General features: G+C 38.3%; 2 protein-coding genes and 1 long non-coding RNA gene across 4 annotated transcripts in view; 2 read left to right on the forward strand and 1 right to left on the reverse strand.

Annotated features, from left to right (window-relative positions):
- Positions 1 to 1,603: 1,603 nt before the first annotated feature.
- On the forward strand, positions 1,604 to 21,033 carry plxnc1 (plexin C1). The gene is made up of 31 exons (XM_020092371.2): positions 1,604 to 2,742; positions 3,096 to 3,212; positions 5,500 to 5,634; positions 5,748 to 5,848; positions 5,924 to 6,029; positions 6,118 to 6,271; positions 6,883 to 6,976; positions 7,636 to 7,711; positions 7,864 to 7,905; positions 8,031 to 8,164; positions 8,815 to 8,994; positions 9,421 to 9,529; positions 11,361 to 11,552; positions 11,647 to 11,814; positions 11,953 to 12,049; positions 12,169 to 12,270; positions 12,539 to 12,642; positions 12,770 to 12,811; positions 12,904 to 13,028; positions 13,156 to 13,354; positions 14,848 to 14,994; positions 15,774 to 15,942; positions 16,621 to 16,721; positions 17,398 to 17,473; positions 18,129 to 18,163; positions 18,267 to 18,362; positions 18,952 to 19,115; positions 19,201 to 19,348; positions 19,445 to 19,585; positions 19,672 to 19,746; positions 20,270 to 21,033. The coding sequence occupies exons 1-31, from the start codon at positions 1,732 to 1,734 to the stop codon at positions 20,372 to 20,374; spliced, it is 4,545 nt and encodes a 1,514-aa protein (XP_019947930.2). The 5' UTR covers positions 1,604 to 1,731; the 3' UTR covers positions 20,375 to 21,033.
- The window catches only part of cep83 (centrosomal protein 83), a 37,930-nt gene continuing 33,599 nt past the window's right edge, over positions 20,833 to 25,163 (reverse strand). For both annotated transcript variants that reach the window (XM_069519411.1, XM_069519412.1), the window contains exon 16: positions 20,833 to 21,248. In XM_069519411.1, coding sequence (XP_069375512.1) covers positions 21,114 to 21,248 — 135 coding nt within the window. In that variant the 3' untranslated portion in view covers positions 20,833 to 21,113. The remainder of the gene's footprint in view (positions 21,249 to 25,163) is intronic.
- LOC138406734 (uncharacterized) overlaps positions 21,384 to 25,163 on the forward strand; it is a 29,879-nt gene continuing 26,099 nt past the window's right edge. Inside the window, exon 1 of the long non-coding RNA XR_011240075.1 lies at positions 21,384 to 21,514. This is a non-coding gene — a long non-coding RNA (uncharacterized lncRNA). The remainder of the gene's footprint in view (positions 21,515 to 25,163) is intronic.

The raw sequence follows: 25,163 nt of genomic DNA on the forward strand, positions 1-25,163 counted from the left end.
CAAAGATGCCACTTACAAGACTGATGTTTTCAACCATGAAATTCCCAGCACACCGGACGCTGAATTTAAGGAATTAAGGTAGCTTGTTTATTCAAACTGCACAAACCTAGACATTATTTCTTTAAGAGCCTTTGTCTATGTGAAATTGTGAACCTGAATCAATGGAACAAAGTCTTATTAAGAGTCTTTATAATTGTGTCCAGGTATGTTCAATTACACAATGTAATGTTGAATGCTTTATCTACTGCTTTCAATTGAGTCAAGGGATCCAATGGTGCTAGAAATACAGATAGAGAGGTTTTCTGCTGCATTGTTATTCTATTTTTTGTCAGCTTGGTTTGAATCAGTAGCTGTTTTTCTGCGTCTGTCCTGGCACATAACCTACTGTAATACCAAACCTTCTTTTACCCATGTTTTGCAGTTTTAACAAACAATGTTAACTAGTGACTTTTAAAGGTGTTAGTTGGTGCTTTAAAGACAGATACTATTGAGAGCCTTTCTGACATTTACCCTTTTTATACAGTCTGTGTGTGAAGCCTTTGTTTCTGTGTCATTTGTAGTTTGGAACCTTGTGTTTAGTGGAAATACTGTACAGCCTAAGTTTGACTCAGGCACTACTCAGCACATCAGTCTTACTGCAGACATCCATTCAACATTGTCGCCACAGTGACCCCTACGGGAGGAAAGACCTTCACCAAACACGTTCTTACTGCATCACCTGGGTCACCTGTGTCATCAACTCCATGTAGAAATGGCTGCTCTGGAAAAAGTGTCACATTTTTAAACTGGAGCAAATTTGGAAATGCGTTTGAATTTCATCTCTGCGATGTAACAAAAAGAGTGAAGCCTATGTAGCAAATACAAAAGAAGAAGAATACACACCTCTGAATTACTAAATGATGGCCTCCGTGGTTAAAACAAACAAATTCTGAAATATGGGCTTCATTCAAACAAACTGGAGTAAATGTGATAGAAAGCATCTTCACCTGCTGTGGACTTAAACTGTTTCGATTCAACCACAAGAGGGCAGCATACGACTCTGAAATAAGGTGTTTTTTTAAACATTCTCTACTTCATTTTGCAAATTGTTTTAAAGTCATTTGAGGTGTTTTTTATGATTAAGCGGTGATGGCAGTGATACAAGTAGCTGGAACAATATTCACACAAATGTATGAATGTATACTCACAGGGTCCATGCTTATAATTTGATTTGATTGATTATTTGAATGTCAAAGAGGAAACAAACTTCGCAGAGCTGACATCCAGTCTTTCTTGTTGATATCTGTTGTGGTTCTTTCTGCTTTGGTGTGGTCAGTGGTGGTAGCAGCTTATAAAGTGGGTTACAGAGGTTAAGGAGGATGTTCTCGCCCACTGCCACAGACTTTGTTCCTCTGGTGATGTTAACTGGAGGCTGTCCTGATCAGAAATCATCACAGGAACACACACAGGTCATTGGGTATATTAGACTGAAACTCTGTAGATCTGGTTTTTAAGTAGGATTAAAGTGGGATCCATTGAATTGATTGAATCCAATAATGATGCAAAATCATCATGTCACAGATATAGTCAGTTTTCATTTTCTATGCTCCCCTCCCACTTTCACCACTTCTGTTTTCTGCTAATGCCCTGCGCTTTTACGCACGGCTCCAGTGACAGTGTGGTGGAGTGTATGGTGCCATGCAGGCCGTCAGTGAGGTTTTTCCCGGTTAAAGCTGCCATCGCTGTTCTAAAATGATCCTGATGCCTGCTCTGCTTTTTATTCTCTGGGGAGCAGCGGTTCGGTGTCGGGGGCAGGATGGAGGCTTAACTTTCGATGGAGATATCCGCCACTACGCCGTGGCCACCAACACGGTTTACGTGGCTACAGATGAGAGGCTGTACCAGCTGAGCCACGACCTGACCCTGGTCCGCAATGTGACCCAGAGAGGTGTCCTGAAAGTCCAGCAGCTGGACCAGGTGCAGTTCCACCGGGTTTCTGAGACGGCTTCATCGAACGCAACACTCAGGATCAACGTGTTGTTGCCATTTGTTGAGAACGATGTTTTGATCAGCTGCGGGGTGACCGACGATAGATGTGGCCACTGCGAGGTTCTGAAGCTGATGGACATCTCCATCCTCAACTACAGTGAGACCATCCAGCTGGGACCACTGTGGCACAGCAAGGCGTCCGTCGCGGTCTTGGTGAAGGTGAAGAATAGTCCATCCGAGAGCAACACGTTCATTCTGACGGCGGTACAACAACAGAAGGGGCAGAACGTCAGCTGCACCTCTGATTCCAAGACTGTCACCCTCCAGAATTCCAATCACCAACAAGTGGGAGGCATATTTTCTCTCAACGAGGAACATGATTCCCCGTCGATCATAAGAGTAGGCGATGTGGATTTTGTTGATGGATTTCAAATCAGTTCCACCATATATCTGCTCTCCAACGTGCCCTCTGGTGAACAGAACAACAGAATCCGTCTGATTTGGCTCAAGGCTGAAGGCAGCAAGTCAAAGACTTTCAAGTCGCTGCGAGGTGCGACTCTCAGGATCTCCGAGGCTGAAGACGGACACAGACTCGTGGCCTCCTCTGTGATGCCGGACGCGCAGCGGGTGCTGTGGAGCGGAGTGTTCAGTGTGGACGCGGGACTGACCAACACCGAGCTGTTTGTGTTCGACATCGGCCCAGACTTCACCGAAGACACCTATATAGATCCAGACTTCTGCAACCTCTGTAAGGACCCGCCAAGTGTCACAAAGGTAACAGGTCCATTAATGAAGCTTTTTTAGATTCCATCACAAAATAATTCATAATCAATATTAGGTATCCAGTATCTGTAATTAGCAAAATATCAAATTATATAAGAAGTGTATTATTAATGAGTGACAATTTGATTAATTAAAAAAGTTAAATGCAGCACTAAGTTAATCATACTGTCAATTTCTTCAGCTGGACCTACAGCTTCAGTCATTAGACTTAAACATTTACATGACTCACTTTACCTGAGGACTTGATATTGAGCTTTGTGTATTTACATGTAGTCTCAAGTCTTCTTTAGAGCTCTGTTGGATCCAGATGTGATGATCAATGTATTTGTGTTTTTCACCTGAAGACACTGAGGCCTGAGGCAGCGCTCTACAGGCAGAGCAACATGACCTCTGTGCTGGCAGTGAGGCACAAGACCTGGGTGGTGTTCTTCATCGGGACTGGAGATGGGCAGCTCATTAAGGTGTGTATCAAAGGTGGAGTGTATCTATCATTTGAATCTGTACTACTGATATCATTCATCTGTTTTTGTTGTATCAACTATGTCAGTCAATCAAGTTTTCTTTGTATAACCCATATTCACCAATGGAGCGTAGAGGGCTTAACAAGGCGAGGCCTCCTCTGAGCTTAACTCACAGCAAGAATACAATTTAAAAAAATATATAAAACCCATTTTAACAGAGGAGGAAATAAAAGCTGAAAGGGGTCCCTCTCTCAGGACAGACAGAGGTACAAAAGCTGTCACCTATAGCACAGCACATCAACTAAATACAAATATTTACAACGTTGATGAGAACTGATGTTTTGTTTTTTTAAATGATGTTGAGCTATAATTCTTCAATGCAAAACAAACATAACAATAAGGGAGGTATTCCCTGCTGCAGCATAGCAAAGTAGGCTCACTAAAAGATGGAATCTGTAAGCACTGTGACTTAGTGAGGCAGTGAGGTCCAGGTGTGCAGAGGGGTGAGTGCTCAGGCGACCTCTAGAAAAGTGAAGCTTGACCAAACCTAAAGAAAACACACTGGATCTGGTACTTTTCTGAAGTACTCCTGTTTTCCAGGGATTTTTTAGGGTGAAATGCATTTACCTTGAACTTAATTAGGACCCTGGTCCCTCCGGTGGAAATCATAGTTGCTGCAAAGCTTCCTAGGTCCAGGGGAAGGTTCCTGCAGTCAACTATACAGTTAAAAAAAGGTCTGAGTGCAGGCATTACCATGATATTTCGGTTTAACCTTTTACCCTGAGAAACACAAAATACAGTTGCATCATATGCTGTGTACTAGTTGATGGCTAAGTGAAGCAACTAGTGCAAGTCACATGATGTGGACATGATAAGGGAGGCTCAGCAGAAAAGCCAGCATGACGATTTAAAGATTTTGACACACTGCATTTTTTTTTCTCTGATTGTGAAAGCTCTTAGAGAAAACACAGCGTCCTCCATTAGGACTGAAAGGCATGAGTGGATCAAGGCTCGCCTCAACAACCACAATAGTGATGGTCATTAGCTTGAGTCCTGAACAAAGCCTGAACTATACACAGTGCACAGCTTCACCACAGCCAATCATCGCAGCAGCTGATAATTTTTCCATTATTTTGTCTGTGTGTTAACAAACTGAACTGGTTCAAGTTGAGCAATTCTTCCAAAGCAGCTATAATTGTCTTTAATTAAGAAATAAATAATTTTATGATTGTGTCAATCTCAATTAAAGGGTCAAAAATAGATTTGTCTGGCTTGATAACACTGAGAAAAGCTCAATGTGAAAAAGGCAGGAGGTAAGACTGGGACAATAACAGGATAAAACTGGTGATGTTTGATTGAATTAAAAAAAAATTTGGAATTATTTGATTTAGATTAAAAAACAATTATTATTATAAGTGTAAATTCATTCTGAAGAACGTGACTGTATTTCTTTAAAATCCCACTTGCAATGGAATATCAAATGTGTATTATTCCATAGCTGAAAATAGTCCCTAACAATTACTATCACTATCACGTGATAAACTGTACAAAGATGTGCTCATCGGCACAAGACGTCTAAATTATCACAAGGTCTTGAAAACAGACTTCTGGTCACTGGCTACTTCACAGTGACATAAAGGGAGGTAATGCATGAAGCATGGTTTGTCAACTTATGCTGAAATTAGTGATCACATGAGCACCCTGAGACTTTTTCCTTTAACAATGAACAGTGAACACAAAATAGATGTATACAATCTTTTTCCTCGTCTGTTTATTTCTATAACTGTGTGATCTTGAAATGGTGTTTGCCTGGTCTCCCTGAGAAAAAAAAAATGTAATAAAGTTTTTACAAATACAATTTTGATACATTTTAAATGTTAAATTAATCCCCCAAAAATAATTAAGTGGTTAAAAGACATTTTCCAGCTTTTTCAACAAATGTAAATATTTTAGCATATCAGGTATGTTGGTATTTGTTCATGACATGAAAAATGTATGAGATCTTTATCCAGTGAAGACTGACATGTAGTCATAGGACTGGTCTAAGTCCGCTAGGTAACGGAGCCATCCACCCAAAGTCAAAGTGGCCACATGTGCTTACAGCTGTGCTTGTGTCTGCTCATAAACAGATGAACATATGGATTAAAAAACAATTTGACATTTACCATTTTCTCTTTCACACAGTAAAACCATTTTTTTTATTCACCCACACTCTACCTTTAAATGTTCAACAACACAGCACCTCAGTTTCTTGGAAACATAACCAGAGCTGTACTTTTGTCCACAGCTCGCTGTGGATAAGAACTATCACACCTCCTGTCCCACGGTGCTCTACAGAGATGATGAAGATCGCCAAGTGTTTCCCAAGATTCATCTTGATCCGGTGGATCGTAACCATGTGTATGTGCCATTAGGAAAAAAGGTAAGTGCATTGTACATGTAAAAACATACATGTGGTGAACTGATAATTCTGAAAACATATCCAGGATGTTTTTGATGTTGTAAGTGTAGCTAAGAGTTACTGTTTTGTTCTAGATGATGCGTGTTCCTGCATCAAAATGCAGCACATACGCAGATGTACAGGAGTGTTGGTCTGCACAGGATCCACAGTGTGTCTGGTGTGGCTCTGGAAAAAAGTGAGCAAACATCTGCATCTTTAACATCTCTGAACAATTGTAAACTCAGTTTTCAGATAATATTCTTTTTTCTAGTTGCATGTTTGCAGACGACTGTGAAGATTCAGACTGGTTGTCCATTCCTGAGGATTATCAAGAGAATATGGTTTCCTTCAGAGTTGCTGAGGAGCCAACAGGCCAGGTAGAGATGAAGGACAGAGTTTGAACTATCATCAGTTGTGTCTGTCGCTTGTTTGTCCTTTAAACACTCACAGCCTGATCTCTCTCAGATCGCACTGAACGTCCAGACTCACCTGACTGCAGGCCAAACAGCACGGTCTAACTTTGCCTGTCAGTTTTCTGCATGTCACAACACCAGTGGCCCTCCTCCACAGTTCCCACAATGCACCTGCATCCTCCCTAAAGGCAGACTTCCGCCTAAAGGTTAGTAATCTTTGTTAATATAATATATAATAATATAATATATAATGTAATCCAGTGATATAAATACCTGACAATCGAGGGCCTCACAAAAGATATTAAGGTTATTATTTGTTACATCACATAGAAACGTGTGTTGTTGGAAAGACTCAACATTCTGATACGAGTTAGATTTAGGGTGACTAGTTGTTAACCATGAGATCCACTAATATAAAACAGAGCAGGCGGATAAGGCTCAAGAGTTAGAACAGGTCGACCACTAATCAGATAGTTGGTGGTTTGATTCCCGACTACTACAATCCACATACCAAAGTGTTCTTGTGCAAGACTCTGAATCCCCTGCCCGTGTGAATGAGATGCACCCAAATTCCTGATATAGAAATGCTGTGTGTGTGAATGGCAAATTCCAACATGGAGCTGGTATTACCTAGCTGTATCTCAGTCTGCTCCTCATAATGGTGAAAGTGAAACTACCAGAGTGACGATACTGCCACTTTACCTCTATCTCTCTTTGGACTGACGTTCCTCTTCAATGCAACTGTTTCATCACTGAAAACTTTATGATGAGATGAACTTTTTTGCTGTAATGCTCATTGTTTGGTTTGTCTGTGCAGTCAATGTAAAAATTAGACTTGGATCGATGGTGCTGTCCAAGCAACTGACGCTGACCAACTGCTCTGACATCAGTGGACCGCCGAGCTCTGTCCTGTAAGTCCGCCACTGCTCTACACAAATCAAAACACTTACTGTGAACAAATGTTTAATATCGATCATAGGTGAAAGAGATAAAACGTGCAAGCACTGAAGTAGATGCAGTAAAGGAGCCACTCAAAGGGGAAAAAATCAGCTCTTGAGAATGAAGTTGTAATTTTAGGGTTCATTATGTGTCAGAGGCCGAATATACGAAGATCAGCCTGTCACATGAGGGTTTTTTAGTTAAGTACAGAAGATATTCTCTCTTGTAGGGAAGGAAAATGTTTGGTAGTGCTCGATTGTCATCTGCATTCAAAGGGGTTTTGCAGATTCTCAAGAAACAATAAGTTTTTTTCCTCATTAAGTTACAACCTTGTTTTCACAATATTATAACTTTTTTACTCCATTTAGACTTTATTTCTGTATTATTATGAAATTTCCCCACCTTTAAATTACAAATTTATTTTCATAATATTAAGAATTTTTCTCATTAAATTGACTTCATTCTTGTAGAATCCTTAAAATCTCACCATTGTATCTTCAAAATGGCTCTAATACTTCATTGTGAGTTTCCAGTTAGTTTATATGAAAAGAAAAACCTTGTGTGTTCGCTGCCAGTTTACTGTGCTCTTTGTATTTTGGTGGCTGTTTTGTAAGGTTTGTTTTCTCTTTAGGTGTGTGCGGTGTATCAGGGCGGGATGTGGCTGGAGCATAAACAAGTGTTCCTGGGCAAATGAAGGAGTCGGAAATGTAATTATGCACATTTTTATCTATCTAACATGTTTTTCCAGTCTTGCTATGTATTGTACAACACTGGAGACATTATGTTGAAACCCTGGTGGCTGTGCACCTCAGCAATTATCAAAATTAGTAATTATCTTATGAATTTATTCCTCCTGCAGGACAGTGTTTGCCAAACGATGGTGCCAAGAATAAACTTTTCTGTGAGTCCGAACCCTCGAATCTAACACACATGCTTCCCTCTGAAGTTCACGTTATTCCCATTCAGTCCAATTCAAAACATCAGTAGGCAGTGAAATAATCATCTGTGTGTGTGTTTTACTGTCAGAGGCCAGAGATCTCCTCCATCACTCCCAGTGTCGTGTCTTTCTACGGCAGAAACCATACGGTGTTATACGGGCGTAACCTCAGTGATGTGACCAGAGTAAGGATGCAGGCGCACACAGCCTGCACGCCACAAGAGTGAGTCAGCTCACGGCAACTACGATTATGCATTTCAAAGACAGCAGGTGTTAAAGGGAAATGCCAGCTGTTGTATGAATTGACACATTCTACAAGGTGACAGTATTGACAGGTGACTGGATACGTGCTAGTGTCCTGTCAATAATCCTACAGCCAGAATCTGGGTGTTGATGTAAAATATGGTTCTGCTCAGAGACATAATCAATGAGGTTTTTGTGCGAGTACTTTCAGTAGATCAAGCTTTTGTTGTGCTTCACACATGCAAGCAAACCTATATTATAAAGTAAATCATTTATCAAATTTGGTGTTACAGCTTTGTTAATTATCTTAAGGCTCCAGATAGTCTGAAACATTCTGTATCCATGGAGGAGCTGCAGATTTTATCAGCTTTAGGAATATTTCACCTCCAAAGAGTTGGTTTACCAGGCACACCCAACCAGGAGGAGACCCCAGAGTAGACCCAGATCTATACTTGTGGTGTTTCCCTTTAAAGCATTTTCACGCTGACACAGCTTTTGGTGTCTCATCTCTAACACCAGTAGACTTATGATTCGGATTTGTTAAATTTGTGAAAAAACATATAACTGAGATTAAATTGAGGTTTAATTATGTCCTTATTAATCCTCTTTCATCCGGTGTGTTCTTGTCAGATCTCCTGTTTGGAACAACACAGGCGTGAGTCTGATGTTCCACATTCCCAGTGCAGATAGGAAAGGCGTGGTCAAAGTTTGTGTCCTCCTCCCAGACGGTAGTTGCCATGGCAGCAGCTTCATCACCTACCAGTCAGCTCCATCCTGCTCCAACATTGTACCAAGCAGCACCTGGCTCAGGTATGTTTGGATTTGTTAGTTCTGTCATGCTGAACTCTAGATTGTCAATCAATAGAACACATACTTCCAACAAGGCCAACAGTTCCTCACATTTAAATTCAGTAGATTTAGAATTTTATTTGAATGTGGACTAAATTAGACACACTCTTAAATATCAGTGTTTGCAGCTCATTTTAAAGGGGAGGGGACATGAAGCAGTGTGAGCAGAAATAAATACAATAAGTACATAAGGACAGTAATAATGTAAGTAGGCCACCTCTGCCCTGTATGCACAGCCAGTGTGCTAATAAGTAAGTGAAGAACAGTGTTAGGTTGCAACTTCCCCTTAGCAACATCTTTCATCTTAGGCCACTTCCTTTTTTAGTTGTAGCAACCACCACTTCTCTCTCTCTGTTTCTGATTCTCTGCTGCTCTGTCTCCTGCCAGTGGGAAGAGGAGGATGAAAATCATTGGCTCTCATCTAGACTTTGTGGAAGGGGTCACACAGAGCCACGCCCCGCAGGAAGTCCGACTTCCCGAAAATAAGAACTATCAGGTGGGTCTGTGGACGGGCAGTGTTCCACTGTATGGTTTTATGTCAGGCTTCATTACACTACACATTTTATCATAACATGCCAAATTATACTGTATTAGAACATGTCACATCACATCATCCCATGTCATCATTATGTCTAGTATACATTACATTATCACATTAGTATTTCCACACCGTGTCCTGCCTCCTGCATGCTCTATCCAGACGCCTCTTCCTCACTTTAATGTTTTGGAAACATTGCTGTTGTTGTGAACGTGTGTCTGCCCAGACAGTCTTCTTCAGCTGTTAAAAACAAACTCTGGATCATGTCCAGACCCAATTTTTCAGAAATGTTAAATCGTGTCACATTATTACATCATGTCACGCTATTAAAATTCTTTGTTAGGATTAATAAAGAGAGATGCATCATCTCATTTTCAAAGGGGTCCTCAACACAGTAATACAAGTACATTTAGACAACTTATTTAACACACACAAATGGACAGATGATACAGATTGAATATTTACTGGTAAATGATTCCAATCAGAAGGAGCTTAAAACATAAATGCTTTCTCAGCTATTGACATAGAGACTGCTAGAACAGAGAAGAAGAGTGCATAGAGTGTCTCAATAGATAATTTTAGGAGAAAGGTACCGATGACTGTCTCAAATACTGAGGATAACGGGAATGTATACATTTAAAAAATAAATTGCAGCCAATGACACTGTTCTCTTACAGTAGGAGAGGGTAGATTAAGGGTTTCGTACATTATACAGTGATATGTTGTAAACGGGCAGCCAATAGCAAATCTACACAGCCGTGTGTAAACACAGTGTGGTTTGCAAATACAAAAAACCATTAAAAAACAAATGCCTGTCTTTTTGCAAACAATAATAAAATTAGTAAAACATGTTCTTTGTCATAATGGGATATCTTTTTTTGTACTTGCAGAAACACATTTTTTCTACTTGTAGGCTTTTTTATTATTAAACTTGTGGATGGAAATGTGGAAGGCCATTTCTCTCTGAAGCATAATTTATTAGAAACAAGAAGTGTATTTGTCAGATGTGTGCAAAACAAAATGCACCCGTTGTTCATGGTGTTTGGTTTTTGCAAATCACACTGTTTGCAAATGAATGTTGGGGAGTTTGTGAACCATGTTTTGTTTGTTTATGTTGTGGTATAGATTTAGCTCCATAGACTAAAACTATAGTTCATTTTCTTCACAATGTGATCAATGTGGCATTTAAATGAAAGTCCCTAAGAGTCCGAGGTGTTTGATGCGTTCAGCTCTTTGCAAAGGACTGCCACCGAGACAGGAAATAACACGAGGACTTTTTAGTTCTTGTTCTGTTTTGATGAGGGACCAAAAGTCAGTGCGGTAGATTTAGTTTTATTTCCTGTTAGTCTTATAGCAGCGAGCCAGTGTTGTACTTTAGTAAAATCAGACGATTGAATCAATGTTTGACATGTGTATATTACTCTGTCATCTACATGAAAATGAACACAACATTCTGAACAAATTGTTGGGAGATCATTGATAAAAGAGAAGCGCAGTGGAAGAAGACTTGAGCCACACCTTGTTCCTGTATAACAACACTTTGTTTCCTGCTATGAAGATAAGAGTTGAAACATAGTATAGTATTATGAGACAGACCAGCAGTTTGTCAAAAATAAGATTGTGATCAACCAGATCAAATGCTTTCTTCAAATTGATGAAGATTGCTCCTGTTAATGTATTATCATTAAGTTTTAGTAAAGCTATAGTTGTGGAGGGATCTAATCTGAAAAATCCCATATAGTATATCATATTCTATATAACACAGAATGTTCCTTTTTATTCTCTGCAGAATCTCACCTATCACACACTTGCAGCTAAAAGTGCACAGGGAACCAGCACTGTGTTTCTGAAAGTAGCCAACAAAACCTTACCCTGCTCCACAAACAACAATCAACAATTAACGATCAACTACTACCCAGATCCCAAGTTTATCAGCTTCAAATCCATCAGGGCCGGGGACGATGTGCGCATCATCATAGAGGTAAAGAATTGTTGTAATCTTTTTATTCCACATTCACAAACACAGGTTAGGAAATCTTTAAAAAGTTCAACGTTGTTTTGTGTTTTCATTTTAGAAAGAAGCAGACAAACTGGAGCTGATGATGGAAGAGTTGTTAGTATGGGGCGTTCATAAAGAAATACATTACCCCTGCAACATGACGGCCAAAGAGACTCATAATGAGACGGATAACTTTGCCTGTGAAATCAAAAACCCACCCGATGTTGAATTTCAGCAGTTAATAGTGAGTCTTACAGCCAAATCATATTACCTCACAAGTATATGGGTTTCAGTGCAGGTACTAAAGTTACAAAGAAGTAAACATGTATTTGTGTGTTGCAAAGTTCCTTTCAAATCTACTGTGATTATTGCTTATTTACAGATAAAGTATGGAGACCAGGAGGTTGAACTGCAGCTTAAATCATTATCCTACCTGAGGGTGCTGTATGTTCTTCTGCTGATACCCTTCATTGTTGTCAGTGAGTACAAAAACCCATGTTGTGTCGCTATTCACTTTAAAGACAAAACTTCAAGAGGAAATCAAAGCCCTCTTTTTGTTTATGTGTGCAAAATTCAACAAGTTGGTTTCGCCCTCCAGTGGTGGTGATGGTTTACCGAAGCAAACAGAAGAAGCTCACTGCTAAGATGAACCTTCTCATGGAAAACCTGGAGCTGGACATGAGGAATGATATCAGACAAGGTCAGATACAAAGTCCCATCCTGTGTTCGACTGGAATAATTAAGATGTAAAGTGTGGTTTTCGTATCCAAACTTAAACTCAAGTATTGAAAACCACTTCCTTTTTCACTGCCTCTTTGTATTTGTGACATGCAAACATGTGACTTGCTTCACAAGTTAGCTTTTTTATCTGACACTGAAGAGAAGTAAGCCTGTGTGCATACGTGTTTTTTTTTTAAATCTGCTTTGTTTCTCAGGTCTGTAGTCCATCATTTCATTGTCGTCCACAGGTTTTGTGGATCTGCAGACAGAGAAAGCTGACCTGATGGAAAACGTTGGAGCGATTCCTTTCCTGGACTACAAGCACTTTGCCTCCAGAATCTTTTTTCCTGAGGTACAGTTAACCGCTGGACCGAAGACAACTGTCCACATCGAACAAACTGATGGTGTAACTAGTTAAAAAATCAAATACAACCCATTATTCATTATCCAGATGTTTCCTTTGTGTTACTTTTTCCCAGAGTGAGTCTCTGATGAAGTTGTGTATCAAAGACATCAGTCAGGTAAGGTTGGTCACCGACTGTGGTTCATGTCATGTCCAGTTTGTCAGCGATGTGTCAGTGATGCATTGTTGTTGTGTCTGACCTTGGAACAGGACGCTATGAAGGTTCAGCTTGATGAGTGTTCCCGTGACTTCTCCCGGCTGATCCACGATCAGCTCTTCCTAACGTCTATGGTTCACGCCCTGGAGGAGCAGAAGAGCTTCACCATCCAAAACAAGTCAGTCCCCTGTTTAAGTGACTCTCTCTTCTATAATGCCGATATATTCTGTTTTAGTCGTCTCTTACCTGTTATCCATTTGCTAACCATGGTTTTCTCCTCTTCGTCTCCTCTTCGTGCTCCTCAGATGTACACTGGCGTCTCTACTAACAGTAGCGCTCCACAGCAACTTGTTGTACCTGACAGAGGTGATGGAGGTTCTGCTGAAGGATCTGATGCAGCAAAACAGCAACACTCAACCCAAACTGCTGCTACGACGCACTGAGTCAACTGTGGAGAAACTGTTGACCAACTGGATGTCCATATGCCTTTATGGCTTCCTGCGGGTCAGTCCACTTTGTTTCTTGTTATCTTTGCTGTCTTGTGTTACTATAACTGTCACTGTGCTTTAATTCAGAGATATTGAAACAGCGACAGGTTTGACTGCATTGAAAGTTTTTCAAAGAGACCTGAATCCTAATTTTTAGATTCCTGTTATCCACTGCAACATTTTCAGTCAAATAAATATGCATATGTAAATTTGGAATCATTTCCCCCAGATGATAGATCCTAAAGACACTCAGGATTCCTTGAACTTTCATTTAGCACCATAATGAAGTCAAAATTTAAATGTCTAAAAACATTTCATTCTTAGTGCTAATTCCCTATGTAATATACTTTCATGCTAAACTAAAACAGTGAATGTGTTAACGTTGTACTTGCCAAAGAGCTGCACTGTTGTGCTTAAGTATAACCTCACAGAGACACTGTCTCAGACTCTTAAGTTGTTTTCAGACATGACCTATGTGTGAAATCCAGAGAATTGATTTATACAGAGTTTACCCACAGTTTGTCTTTCACACATACACAACACAGCGAGAGGTTTTCTGCACAGATAGATTCACAACAGCATCAAATCCTCTGCATTAGTCAGGCGAGAGGTGGAGTGTGACACCACTTTTTCAGCAGGAGATATTTGTTTTTTTTTTCATTTTTGCATCTGGAGCACGTTAGAAGTGTTACCAAACATCAGCTGGAAAAAAAGTCTGCAGAAACTGCGGAGGCTCTCACTCAGACATTTGAGTTCACACCTCCTCCAGAATCAATATGGAGGATCTGTGGAGTTCAGCCCAGTTTGAAAGCAGCTTTTGTCGTGCCTCTGCTTGTGACTTGCAGTGTTATAATTTATAACTGTGAAAATGTGGGAAGTAAAATGTTAATAATAATTTCACCATACAGAACATGCATCAGAATATGTGTGGGTTCGGGAAAGGCAGGAATGGGGAATTGCTGTACGTTGTGTTGCTGTATTTTTGTCCCATGATTAACTTCTGTTTATTCAAATCATGTCTGGGTATCTCTGTAATTTCCCAGCAGGTTATTAGTCTAGAAATAGATTTGATAAATCACATCCTGTCCTCACTAAACTTACTCTGCCAACATTAGACACAGCATGAGAAAGGACATTAGCTCTCTACAGCTCTAATGCAGTCAGTGCAGCATTTCATGCTCTTAGTTCACAGGTTATATCTCTCACCATACATTAGGATTTGATTGAAGTCACACATATGTTTGTCACTGTTAAGTTGTTATAACGCCTACACAACACACGTGATGGTTTAATAGCCCAGCAGCCTTCCATTTTTAAAACTTACTGTGAAGAGCTGCTTCCTTTAAACTGTTATAAATGTGATGTATTTCACTTCAGCCAGTAAACTGCAATGGACCAATTTCAGAAGTATCATAAACTAAACGTTCCCGCTGTGGTTGCCACCTCTCAAAGTGTTGGCGTTATTTCCACAGTTTGACCCACTGAGTTCCTGTTTCTGATTCTGTGCAGGAAATAGTTGGCCAGCACCTGTTCCTGATGGTGAGCGCTCTGACGCAGCAGATCAGAAAAGGGCCTGTGGATTGTGTGACTGAGAAGGCTCTGTACACGCTCAGTGAGGACTGGCTGCTGTGGCAGGCTCAGGACTTCAGCGCCCTGGTACACAAACACAAACACAAACACACACACACACACACACGCACACACACTTTGGTTTGTGTGGTTACCCACAATTTTCAAGAGCGTGATCCTTCAGTTTGAAAGCAGGGCTTACAAAAACCCCTGCTTGTGCTCAGATTTGCTCTGCTTGTGCTCAAACTACTGATATTTTGTGATGATCAAAACTGTATTGATAACTTTTTAGACAGAGCGTTCCTCAGGGCCCAGAGGCTCTGACTGAAATGTCTGAAGATACAAGTCTGTCACAAGGCATATTTTTAACTTACTGGAGGTGACTACTTGTCTTTTAGCTCTCTTGTTCTTGTTAATACCACTATTATCTATGTACTCTGTACATACATATCTTTTTATACAACAAACCACCACCTCACTTTACTGCTCACTTTACTGCTCTCTTCCATCCATTACATGTTGCAAACATTGAATTCAAAACCGCACGAAGCTAAACAAAAGTAGAGACTGACACTTCCTCTCACTTCCTCTGAAAGCTTCATTCCCTTCACCTCATTAGGTAAAGGGTTGACTGAATGTGTTGTTTCACTTAATTATCATGACGGTGAAACTGAGATTAGTGGTTATTTTTGTGGTTTTTATGAAAGCGTTCAGTCACGACAGTACCATGTGCTTGAGTTTATACGACGTAATTAACAATGACTTTTAGTTTTTTTTAATCCTGCATGAGGTGATAAAGATCTCATTGCAGCTGGGTGATTTGAAAATACGACAACATGTCAGTATTGTGTGTCTGTTGTGTGCAGAAGCTGAAGGTGCTGTTTGCTGTGGGCGGTGACGGGGAGCTCAGTGAGCCTCTGGAGGTCAACAGTCTGAGCTGCGACACAGTGGAGCAGGTCAAGGAGAAAATCCTGTCCACCTTCAAGACCAAGTTTGGTTTCTCCTTCAACGTTCCCCTCAGAGACGTTTGTATTGGTCAGTATCAAAACAGAGGTCTCGTCATTTTGTCTCTGTCCCAACTTTATTTGCATAGCACTTTTAAAAACAATTACAGAGTACTTTACAGAATAAAATCAAACACACTCATTAAAAGTGAAAAATTTAACTTACAGTCAAGATTTTAAAAAACTGCAAAACATATGTATAATCAGCAATGATGATAAGACCTAAATAAAACAGTGTAAAATCAAAGCATGAAAAACAAAAGATAGACACCATGTTCACAAAACAAACTATATTTTATAATAATTTTCATTTCATAGTTGTATATTTGTTATTGCCTTTATTATTAATGAACTTTAATCAGTATTTGTTTTCTTTGTACTTTCTTTAAAAATATTATATTATATTATTATGTGCAAGCATTGATGGAAAACCCCATGGCCCAGGTGTTATAGCAATTTTTACTTAAAAGAAACATTTCTCAGAAAATGTACACAGAAAGGTTTGGGAAGCTGAAAAGCCTTGGGCAGAAAGAACAATGGCAAATAAAATTCTCAAAGCACATCACGTGATTTTAACGCATTTTTGTTTATTTTACTTGATGTTTTATGAAACAAATATTTGATACTAAAGTTTCCCTTAACTTATCTTTATCTGAAAAAACGTCTCTTCAAGATGTTTAATCACAACTGTCCCACATTTTCCCACCAGAGTATGAGAGGGACGGATCTTTTGTTCCTCTCGAGGAAGTGGACAGAAGCTCTGAGGTGATCGGGGAGGTGACGATGCTCAACACACTCAAGCACTATAAGGTGAGACAGTTGATGAGGGCTCTCTCTCTCTCTCTCTCTCTCTCTCTCTCTCTCTCTCTCTCTCTCTCTCTCTCTCTCTCTCTCTCTATCATACTGAAACTCTAAGGTTGTGTGTTGGATAAGCTGCTGAGGTGTGACACAACAGAAACACACCCTATGTAAAAAAAAAACAATATTTCCTGCACATCTCCGCTTCCTCTCACTTTCAGCTTCACACAGAGAATAGTAAAACATTTTTAACCCAATCCCCAAAACAGATTTTCATTCCTAAAACCGAAGATATTTACTGTCATTAGACGAGCACTGAGAGAATATTCACATTTAAAAAAACTGAAAATTGATTATTATCCCAAAAAACACTGATTTATCGATTATCAAAATAGTTGGTGATGACTTAAGTTGTCGATCACTTACTGACTCCTTGACTGATTATTGCAGCCCTAATTTACATAGAGCAAAATCATAACATTCATTATCTCAGGGCAGTTTACAGTGAGGACATGGAGAGAAACCCAACAGATCCACCAGACGCTGTTTTAACATTCAAATAGTAACACACACAGACTCTGTGTGTGTGTGTGTGTGTGTGTGTGTGTGTGTGTGTGTGTGTGTGTGTGTGTGTGTGTGTGTGTGTGTGTGTGTGTGTAAAAAAATTGATCTGATTGTCGTCCTGCAGGTTCCTGATGGAGCGACGATCAAAGTGCTTCCGAGGAAAACTCATCCTCCTCTGAGTCCACAGGGAAGTCTGAAAGGTGAGAGCTGCGACACTGTGTAGCGTAGATTTTCTAAATGAGTTTTCTCCTTACTGCTACAACTGTTGCCTGAACACTTTGAGGAACAGCTCCACATTTTGACAACAATTATTCTCTTAACATTTAGATCCATGAAAACAGTTTGAATTGACTGTGGGAGTTATTTCTGTACAACTAAACCATTTTCGTTCTCAAGTTATCCGCCTCTTTTTGATCAAGCAATAAAAATCAAGATAACACAAAATAACTGCACGGATTTCCATAAAAGTTGATGGACGTTTTGAAGTTCTAGTTATTTTTTGCAATCGGCAAACTGTTTCAGGTCAAGTCGACACTGTAGAAAAACCTGCATGTCAGTCTGCTTTAACTTAACTTGAGATTATTTTGTCACGAATGTTGGTCGGGTTTGTTACAACACGTGCTCAGTGAGAAACACACAAACTGTATCCAGCTGCACCTGTAGCGTGTCCGTCTGGATCTAGTGTCACCTTTTAAAAATGGCCCCAATGTTCCTGTTAAGCACAGGAGGGTTTAAAAGAAAAAGGATCATAGTAATATACAGTTAATGTGGAGTGTGTGATCAACGACCATAAAACAAGTTGAAGAATTGAATTATTTCACGATCAATGTTAATTTCTGCTCATTTTCCCTCTAGATGATGAGAACTTCTCTGGAAAATACTTCCACCTGGTAAGAATCAGTTTGTTTATTGAAGTGAATCATTAAGGTTTTTCTTCCAGAATATTGGCTTGAGATGAGCTCACTTGCTGGCTGGTGTCTCCTTTAAACGCAGATTGATCCTGATGTAGATGAGGACCAAAGGAAGGACCCAGAGAGGAAGAAGTTAAAACTGAAGGAAGTGTACCTCACCAAGCTGCTCTCCACCAAGGCAAGAGGAACACGGTGCCTCATTTTAGACTGAACTGATACAAGAATCTGCCTCTTGCGTTATATCCTGTACAAGCAGTGTTGCTATTTCTGTGTTGCTGGCTGCTTCACTTTGAGCTTCCCTTTTTTTTGACAGGAAGTTTAAATAGTAGGTCACAGTTGTGGTTAAAGGAGTCGGCCTGATGAACCCAAAGTGAAACATTTGTTGCTCTCTACCTTAAACTGCCACCATTGGTGATTGAATCTGAACAGCCTCAGATTGATTTGATAGACGGATTTTGGGGGGTAAATAATAAATAAATACATTTTAAAATAAAATGTAAACATAAGTATTTTGTAGTGTTCATATTAGCACATATCCGCAAACATAAACATGTTGGCCGTTGTTTTTGTAAATATTTTATTGTGAAGCATAACCATCAATTAACAGAGATCATAGACATATGTCGAATATATAGAAGATAGAACAAAGCCTAAACAAACATTGACACAACAGCAAACAAAGAATAAAAGAAAACTTACACTGGGTAGAGTTCATAACAGCGGAGACTTTACTTCCCATTCTCTCTCATTCTCTGTCTGTCTCTCAGGTGGCAGTGCATTCGTTTGTGGAGAACCTGTTTAGGTCCATCTGGGGGTTGACGCACGGCAGAGCTCCACACGCCATCAAATACTTCTTTGACTTCCTGGACGCTCAGGCGCACAACATGAAGATCATTGACCCAGATGTGTTGCACATCTGGAAGACCAACAGGTACGTCTGAATCATCCAGACACATGCAGGGGAGCAGTAGGTCTGCTGAGGTTGAGAATTTTAAAGTGTTTTGGTATCTTCCTAGTTTACCTCTGCGCTTCTGGATCAATATCCTGAAAAACCCGCAGTTTGTTTTCGACATGGAGAAAACACCACAGCTCGATGGCTGCCTCTCCGTCATCGCTCAGGCCTTCATGGACTCCTTCTCCCTCACTGAGTCCCAGCTGGGGAAGGTAAAGAGCCACACGGAATACTGGTGGGGCTCAACACAAATGTAGAAGTCAACTCACGCAGCTGAAACTTTAAATTTGAATGTTGTTGTGTTGCAGTACACACCAACCAACAAGCTCCTGTATGCCAAAGACATTCCCAGGTACAAACAGGAAGTGAAGGCTTACTACAAACAGATCAGAGACCAGTCAACAATCACAGAGGCAGAGTTCAAGAGCTTCCTGCAGGAGGAGTCAAAGGTAACGTCCATTTCAATCCTGAATCTGAAGAAAATGAAGGAATAAAGGTCACACCGTGAGAGGATGACGGTTTGTTTTGATTTCAGAAACATGAAAATGAATTCAACGAAGCAGCAGCCCTCAGAGAGCTCTACAAATTTATCCCGAGATACTTCACAGAGGTCAGTTAATCATCTCAAGAGCTGCTCACGCATTTTCTGTTTGCAGCTCGAAACCGACTACAGTTGTTATGATTAAAACAGATCTAAACTGAGGAACTTGCTAAATATAGAATGGCCTAAGTGTAGGAAATGTTTTGGGCTTGTTGAGGGTATTTGCTCTGTCGAGTGTTATTCTATAGAAATGCTTTTTATACAGGTGAGGAACACAATTGGTTGCAGCTCCCCCAAATTTATGACATCTGCATTGACTTCACTTGTGAAACTAACCGTTATCTGATGCCACATGTTCAGGAAATAATATTTATAAGCTTTTTTCTGTCACTTCCTGTGCATTGAGTTTCACTGCAAAACAATAAGAGTTTGACTTGTTTTCAATATTAAGTTACTGCAAGAGTTTTCTTATTATAAGAGGATGGATCAGCTTCAGTCCTCAGTCTTTACAGTGTGTGACATGAGCAGAAGGAGTGACATTATTTTGGTGAAAAAAAATAGATTTCTAAAAATCAACTTTCCCTTTTTCAAGATTCAAGAGAAGTTGAACGAGAACGGCGCCCCTACTGAGCTGATGGAGCAACTTCATCATGTGAAAACACAGTTTGATGGACTGAAGAGCTGCAAGTGGAGCTGAGGTGCCTGAGTGCCAACAGGAAGGTGTCAGGAGAAACTACACATTTTGAAGGTAGTGAAGTGACACACATCCTGTTTGTACTTCTTGTAAAGAACACTTGTGCTGAATGGGGATTGTGACTGTGTGACATTTGCCAACTCGTCCTGTGTCTGATGAGCATTCAGTTGTGAAAGGTTCATTGTGTAGGATTTAGTGCTATCTAGCAGTGAGGGTGGAGATTGCTACCAACTGTATACCCGGTTACTGGCAGCATGCAGAAGAAGCTATGGTGGCCTTCAGGGGACAAAAACCCCCACTGATGATTCAGGTGATTATATACTGATAAAAACATAATTACAAAAATGACTGTCAATTCCATGTTTGCCCCTTGATCCAACTAAATCCTACACAATGAATCTTAAACTGTGTTCACAGCAAACAACAGAATACTGTTCTGATATTAACTGAAATACACAAAGTCAAGTGTCACAAAAAACGTTTATCAGTAAATCATTATCTTTTGGACACCAACTGTCTGTTTAAACATTGACTTAGGAGAAAACATCATCAATACAAAATCAAATCCTGAGGTTGATGAAAAAAGGTGCTGCAGCATTTCAACATTACATTAGTGAGACGTGTAGATACATCAATAAAAGTGAAAAGTATTTTGTAAAAAACACTGTTGGTGTCCTTGATTTGTAACCACGGCTCCACTCAGTAATTGTAGCACAAGTCCGAATGTGAAGCAGTGCACGGGTCAGAGGTCAGGCGGGGGAGTCTGGTCCTGGTCAGTCTGCACCACAGATCCCAGTTCTTCCAGCTGCAGCTGCTGGGCGCTCTCTAGGTCCTCGAGCCTGCGACGCAGCAGAGACAACTCCCTCTGGTTGTGGTCCTGCAGAACACACAGGAAGTGCAAGGTAATGCTACAACAGCCTCAACTCACACATCTACATGAAATCACACAAACAGTCTTTACGTAATAATTAAAAAAAAGTCACAGGTATAGTATGTCGTTTGAAATGTGGTAAAACAGTCATAGGTTAATAAGCAGTTCGTCCAAAATCACCTAAAAAAGTCATAGATTAGTATGTCGTTTGAAATATGATTAAAAAGTCATAGGTTAGCATGTCGCCTGAAATCACCTAAATAAAGTCATAGGTTAGCATGTCGTCCAAAATCACCTAAATAAAGTCATAGGTTAGTATGTCGTTTGAAATATGATAAAAAAGTCATAGGTTAGTATGTCGTCTGAAATATGATAAAAAAAGTCATAGGTTAGCATGTCGTCTGAAATATGATAAAAAAGTCATAGGTTAGTATGTCGTCCAAAATCACCTAAAAAAGTCATAGGTTAGTATGTCGTTTGAAATATGATAAAAAAGTCATAGGTTAGTATGTCGTCTGAAATATGATAAAAAAAGTCATAGGTTAGCATGTCGTCTGAAATATGATAAAAAAGTCATAGGTTAGTATGTCGTTTGAAATATGATAAAAAAGTCATAGGTTAGTATGTCGTTTGAAATATGATAAAAAAGTCATAGGTTAGCATGTCGTTTGAAATATGATAAAAAAGTCATAGGTTAGTATGTCGTTCGAAATATGATAAAAAAGTCATAGGTTAGTATGTCGTCTGAAATATGATAAAAAAAGTCATAGGTTAGCATGTCGTCTGAAATATGATAAAAAAGTCATAGGTTAGTATGTCGTTTGAAATATGATAAAAAAGTCATAGGTTAGTATGTCGTCTGAAATATGATAAAAAAAAGTCATAGGTTAGTATGTCGTTTGAAATAACCTAAAAAAGTTATAGGTTAGTATGTCGTCTGAAATATGATAAAAAAGTCATAGGTTAGTATGTCGTTTGAAATATGATAAAAAAGTCATAGGTTAGTATGTCGTCTGAAATATGATTAAAAAAAAGTCATAGGTTAGTATGTCGTTTGAAATAACCTAAAAAAGTCATAGGTTAGTATGTCGTCTGAAATCACCTAAATAAAGTCATAGGTTAGTATGTCGTCTGAAATATGATAAAAAAAAGTCATAGGTTAGTATGTCGTCTGAAATATGATAAAAAAGTCATAGGTTAGTATGTCGTCCAAAATCACCTAAATAAAGTCATAGGTTAGTATGTCGTTTGAAATATGATAAAAAAGTCATAGGTTAGTATGTCGTTTGAAATATGATAAAAAAGTCATAGGTTAGCATGTCGTTTGAAATAACCTAAAAAAGTCATAGGTTAGTATGTCGTCTGAAATATGATAAAAAAAAGTCATAGGTTAGTATGTCGTTTGAAATATGATAAAAAAGTCATAGGTTAGTATGTCGTTCGAAATATGATAAAAAAGTCATAGGTTAGCATGTCGTTTGAAATATGATAAAAAAAAGTCATAGGTTAGTATGTCGTCTGAAATATGATAAAAAAGTCATAGGTTAGTATGTCGTTTGAAATATGATAAAAGAAGTCATAGGTTAGTATGTCGTTTGAAATATGATAAAAAAGTCATAGGTTAGTATGTCGTTTGAAATATGATAAAAAAAAGTCATAGGTTAGTATGTCGTTTGAAATATGATTAAAAAAAAGTCATAGGTTAGTATGTCGTTTGAAATATGATAAAAAAGTCATAGGTTAGCATGTCGTTTGAAATATGATAAAAAAAGTCATAGGTTAGTATGTCGTTTGAAATATGATAAAAAAAAGTCATAGGTTAGCATGTCGTCTGAAATATGATAAAAAAGTCATAGGTTAGTATGTCGTCTGAAATATGATTTAAAAAAAAGTCATAGGTTAGCATGTCGTTTGAAATATGATAAAAAAGTCATAGGTTAGTATGTCGTTTGAAATATGATAAAAAAGTCATAGGTTAGTATGTCGTCTGAAATATGATAAAAAAGTCATAGGTTAGTATGTCGTTTGAAATATGATAAAAAAGTCATAGGTTAGTATGTCGTTTGAAATATGATAAAAAAGTCATAGGTTAGTATGTCGTCTGAAATATGATAAAAAAGTCATAGGTTAGTATGTCGTCTGAAATATGATAAAAAAGTCATAGGTTAGTATGTCGTTCGAAATATGATAAAAAAGTCATAGGTTAGTATGTCGTCCAAAATAACCTAAAAAAGTCATAGGTTAGTATGTCGTCTGAAATATGATAAAAAAGTCATAGGTTAGTATGTCGTTTGAAATATGATAAAAAAGTCATAGGTTAGCATGTCGTTTGAAATAACCTAAAAAAGTTATAGGTTAGTATGTCGTCTGAAATATGATAAAAAAGTCATAGGTTAGTATGTCGTTCGAAATATGATAAAAAAGTCATAGGTTAGTATGTCGTTTGAAATATGATAAAAAAGTCATAGGTTAGTATGTCGTTTGAAATATGATAAAAAAGTCATAGGTTAGCATGTCGTTTGAAATATGATAAAAAAGTCATAGGTTAGTATGTCGTCCAAAATAACCTAAAAAAGTCATAGGTTAGTATGTCGTTTGAAATATGATAAAAAAGTCATAGGTTAGTATGTCGTTTGAAATATGATAAAAAAGTCATAGGTTAGTATGTCGTTTGAAATATGATTAAAAAAAAGTCATAGGTTAGTATGTCGTTTGAAATATGATAAAAAAGTCATAGGTTAGTATGTCGTTTGAAATATGATAAAAAAGTCATAGGTTAGTATGTCGTCCAAAATCACCTAAATAAAGTCATAGGTTAGTATGTCGTTTGAAATATGATAAAAAAGTCATAGGTTAGTATGTCGTTTGAAATATGATAAAAAAAAGTCATAGGTTAGCATGTCGTCTGAAATATGATAAAAAAGTCATAGGTTAGTATGTCGTCTGAAATATGATTTAAAAAAAAGTCATAGGTTAGTATGTCGTTTGAAATATGATAAAAAAGTCATAGGTTAGTATGTCGTCTGAAATATGATTTAAAAAAAAGTCATAGGTTAGTATGTCGTTTGAAATATGATAAAAAAAAGTCATAGGTTAGTATGTCGTCTGAAATATGATAAAAAAGTCATAGGTTAGTATGTCGTTTGAAATAACCTAAAAAAGTCATAGGTTAGTATGTCGTTTGAAATATGATAAAAAAGTCATAGGTTAGTATGTCGTTTGAAATATGATAAAAAAGTCATAGGTTAGTATGTCGTCTGAAATATGATAAAAAAGTCATAGGTTAGTATGTCGTTCGAAATATGATAAAAAAGTCATAGGTTAGTATGTCGTTTGAAATAACCTAAATAAAGTCATAGGTTAGTATGTCGTCTGAAATATGATAAAAAAGTCATAGGTTAGTATGTCGTTTGAAATATGATAAAAAAAAAGTCATAGGTTAGTATGTCGTTTGAAATATGATAAAAAAGTCATAGGTTAGTATGTCGTTTGAAATATGATAAAAAAAGTCATAGGTTAGTATGTCGTCTGAAATATGATAAAAAAAGTCATAGGTTAGCATGTCGTCTGAAATATGATTTAAAAAAAAGTCATAGGTTAGTATGTCGTTTGAAATATGATAAAAAAGTCATAGGTTAGTATGTCGTCTGAAATATGATTTAAAAAAAAGTCATAGGTTAGTATGTCGTTTGAAATATGATTAAAAAAAGTCATAGGTTAGTATGATCGTTTGAAATATGATAAAAAAGTCATAGGTTAGTATGTCGTCTGAAATATGATAAAAAAGTCATAGGTTAGTATGTCGTTTGAAATAACCTAAAAAAGTCATAGGTTAGTATGTCGTTTGAAATATGATAAAAAAGTCATAGGTTAGTATGTCGTCTGAAATATGATAAAAAAGTCATAGGTTAGTATGTCGTC

The sequence above is a fragment of the Paralichthys olivaceus genome, chromosome 23 (assembly GCF_024713975.1).
Source record: "Paralichthys olivaceus isolate ysfri-2021 chromosome 23, ASM2471397v2, whole genome shotgun sequence".
In the NCBI taxonomy this organism is placed as follows: domain Eukaryota; kingdom Metazoa; phylum Chordata; class Actinopteri; order Pleuronectiformes; family Paralichthyidae; genus Paralichthys; species Paralichthys olivaceus.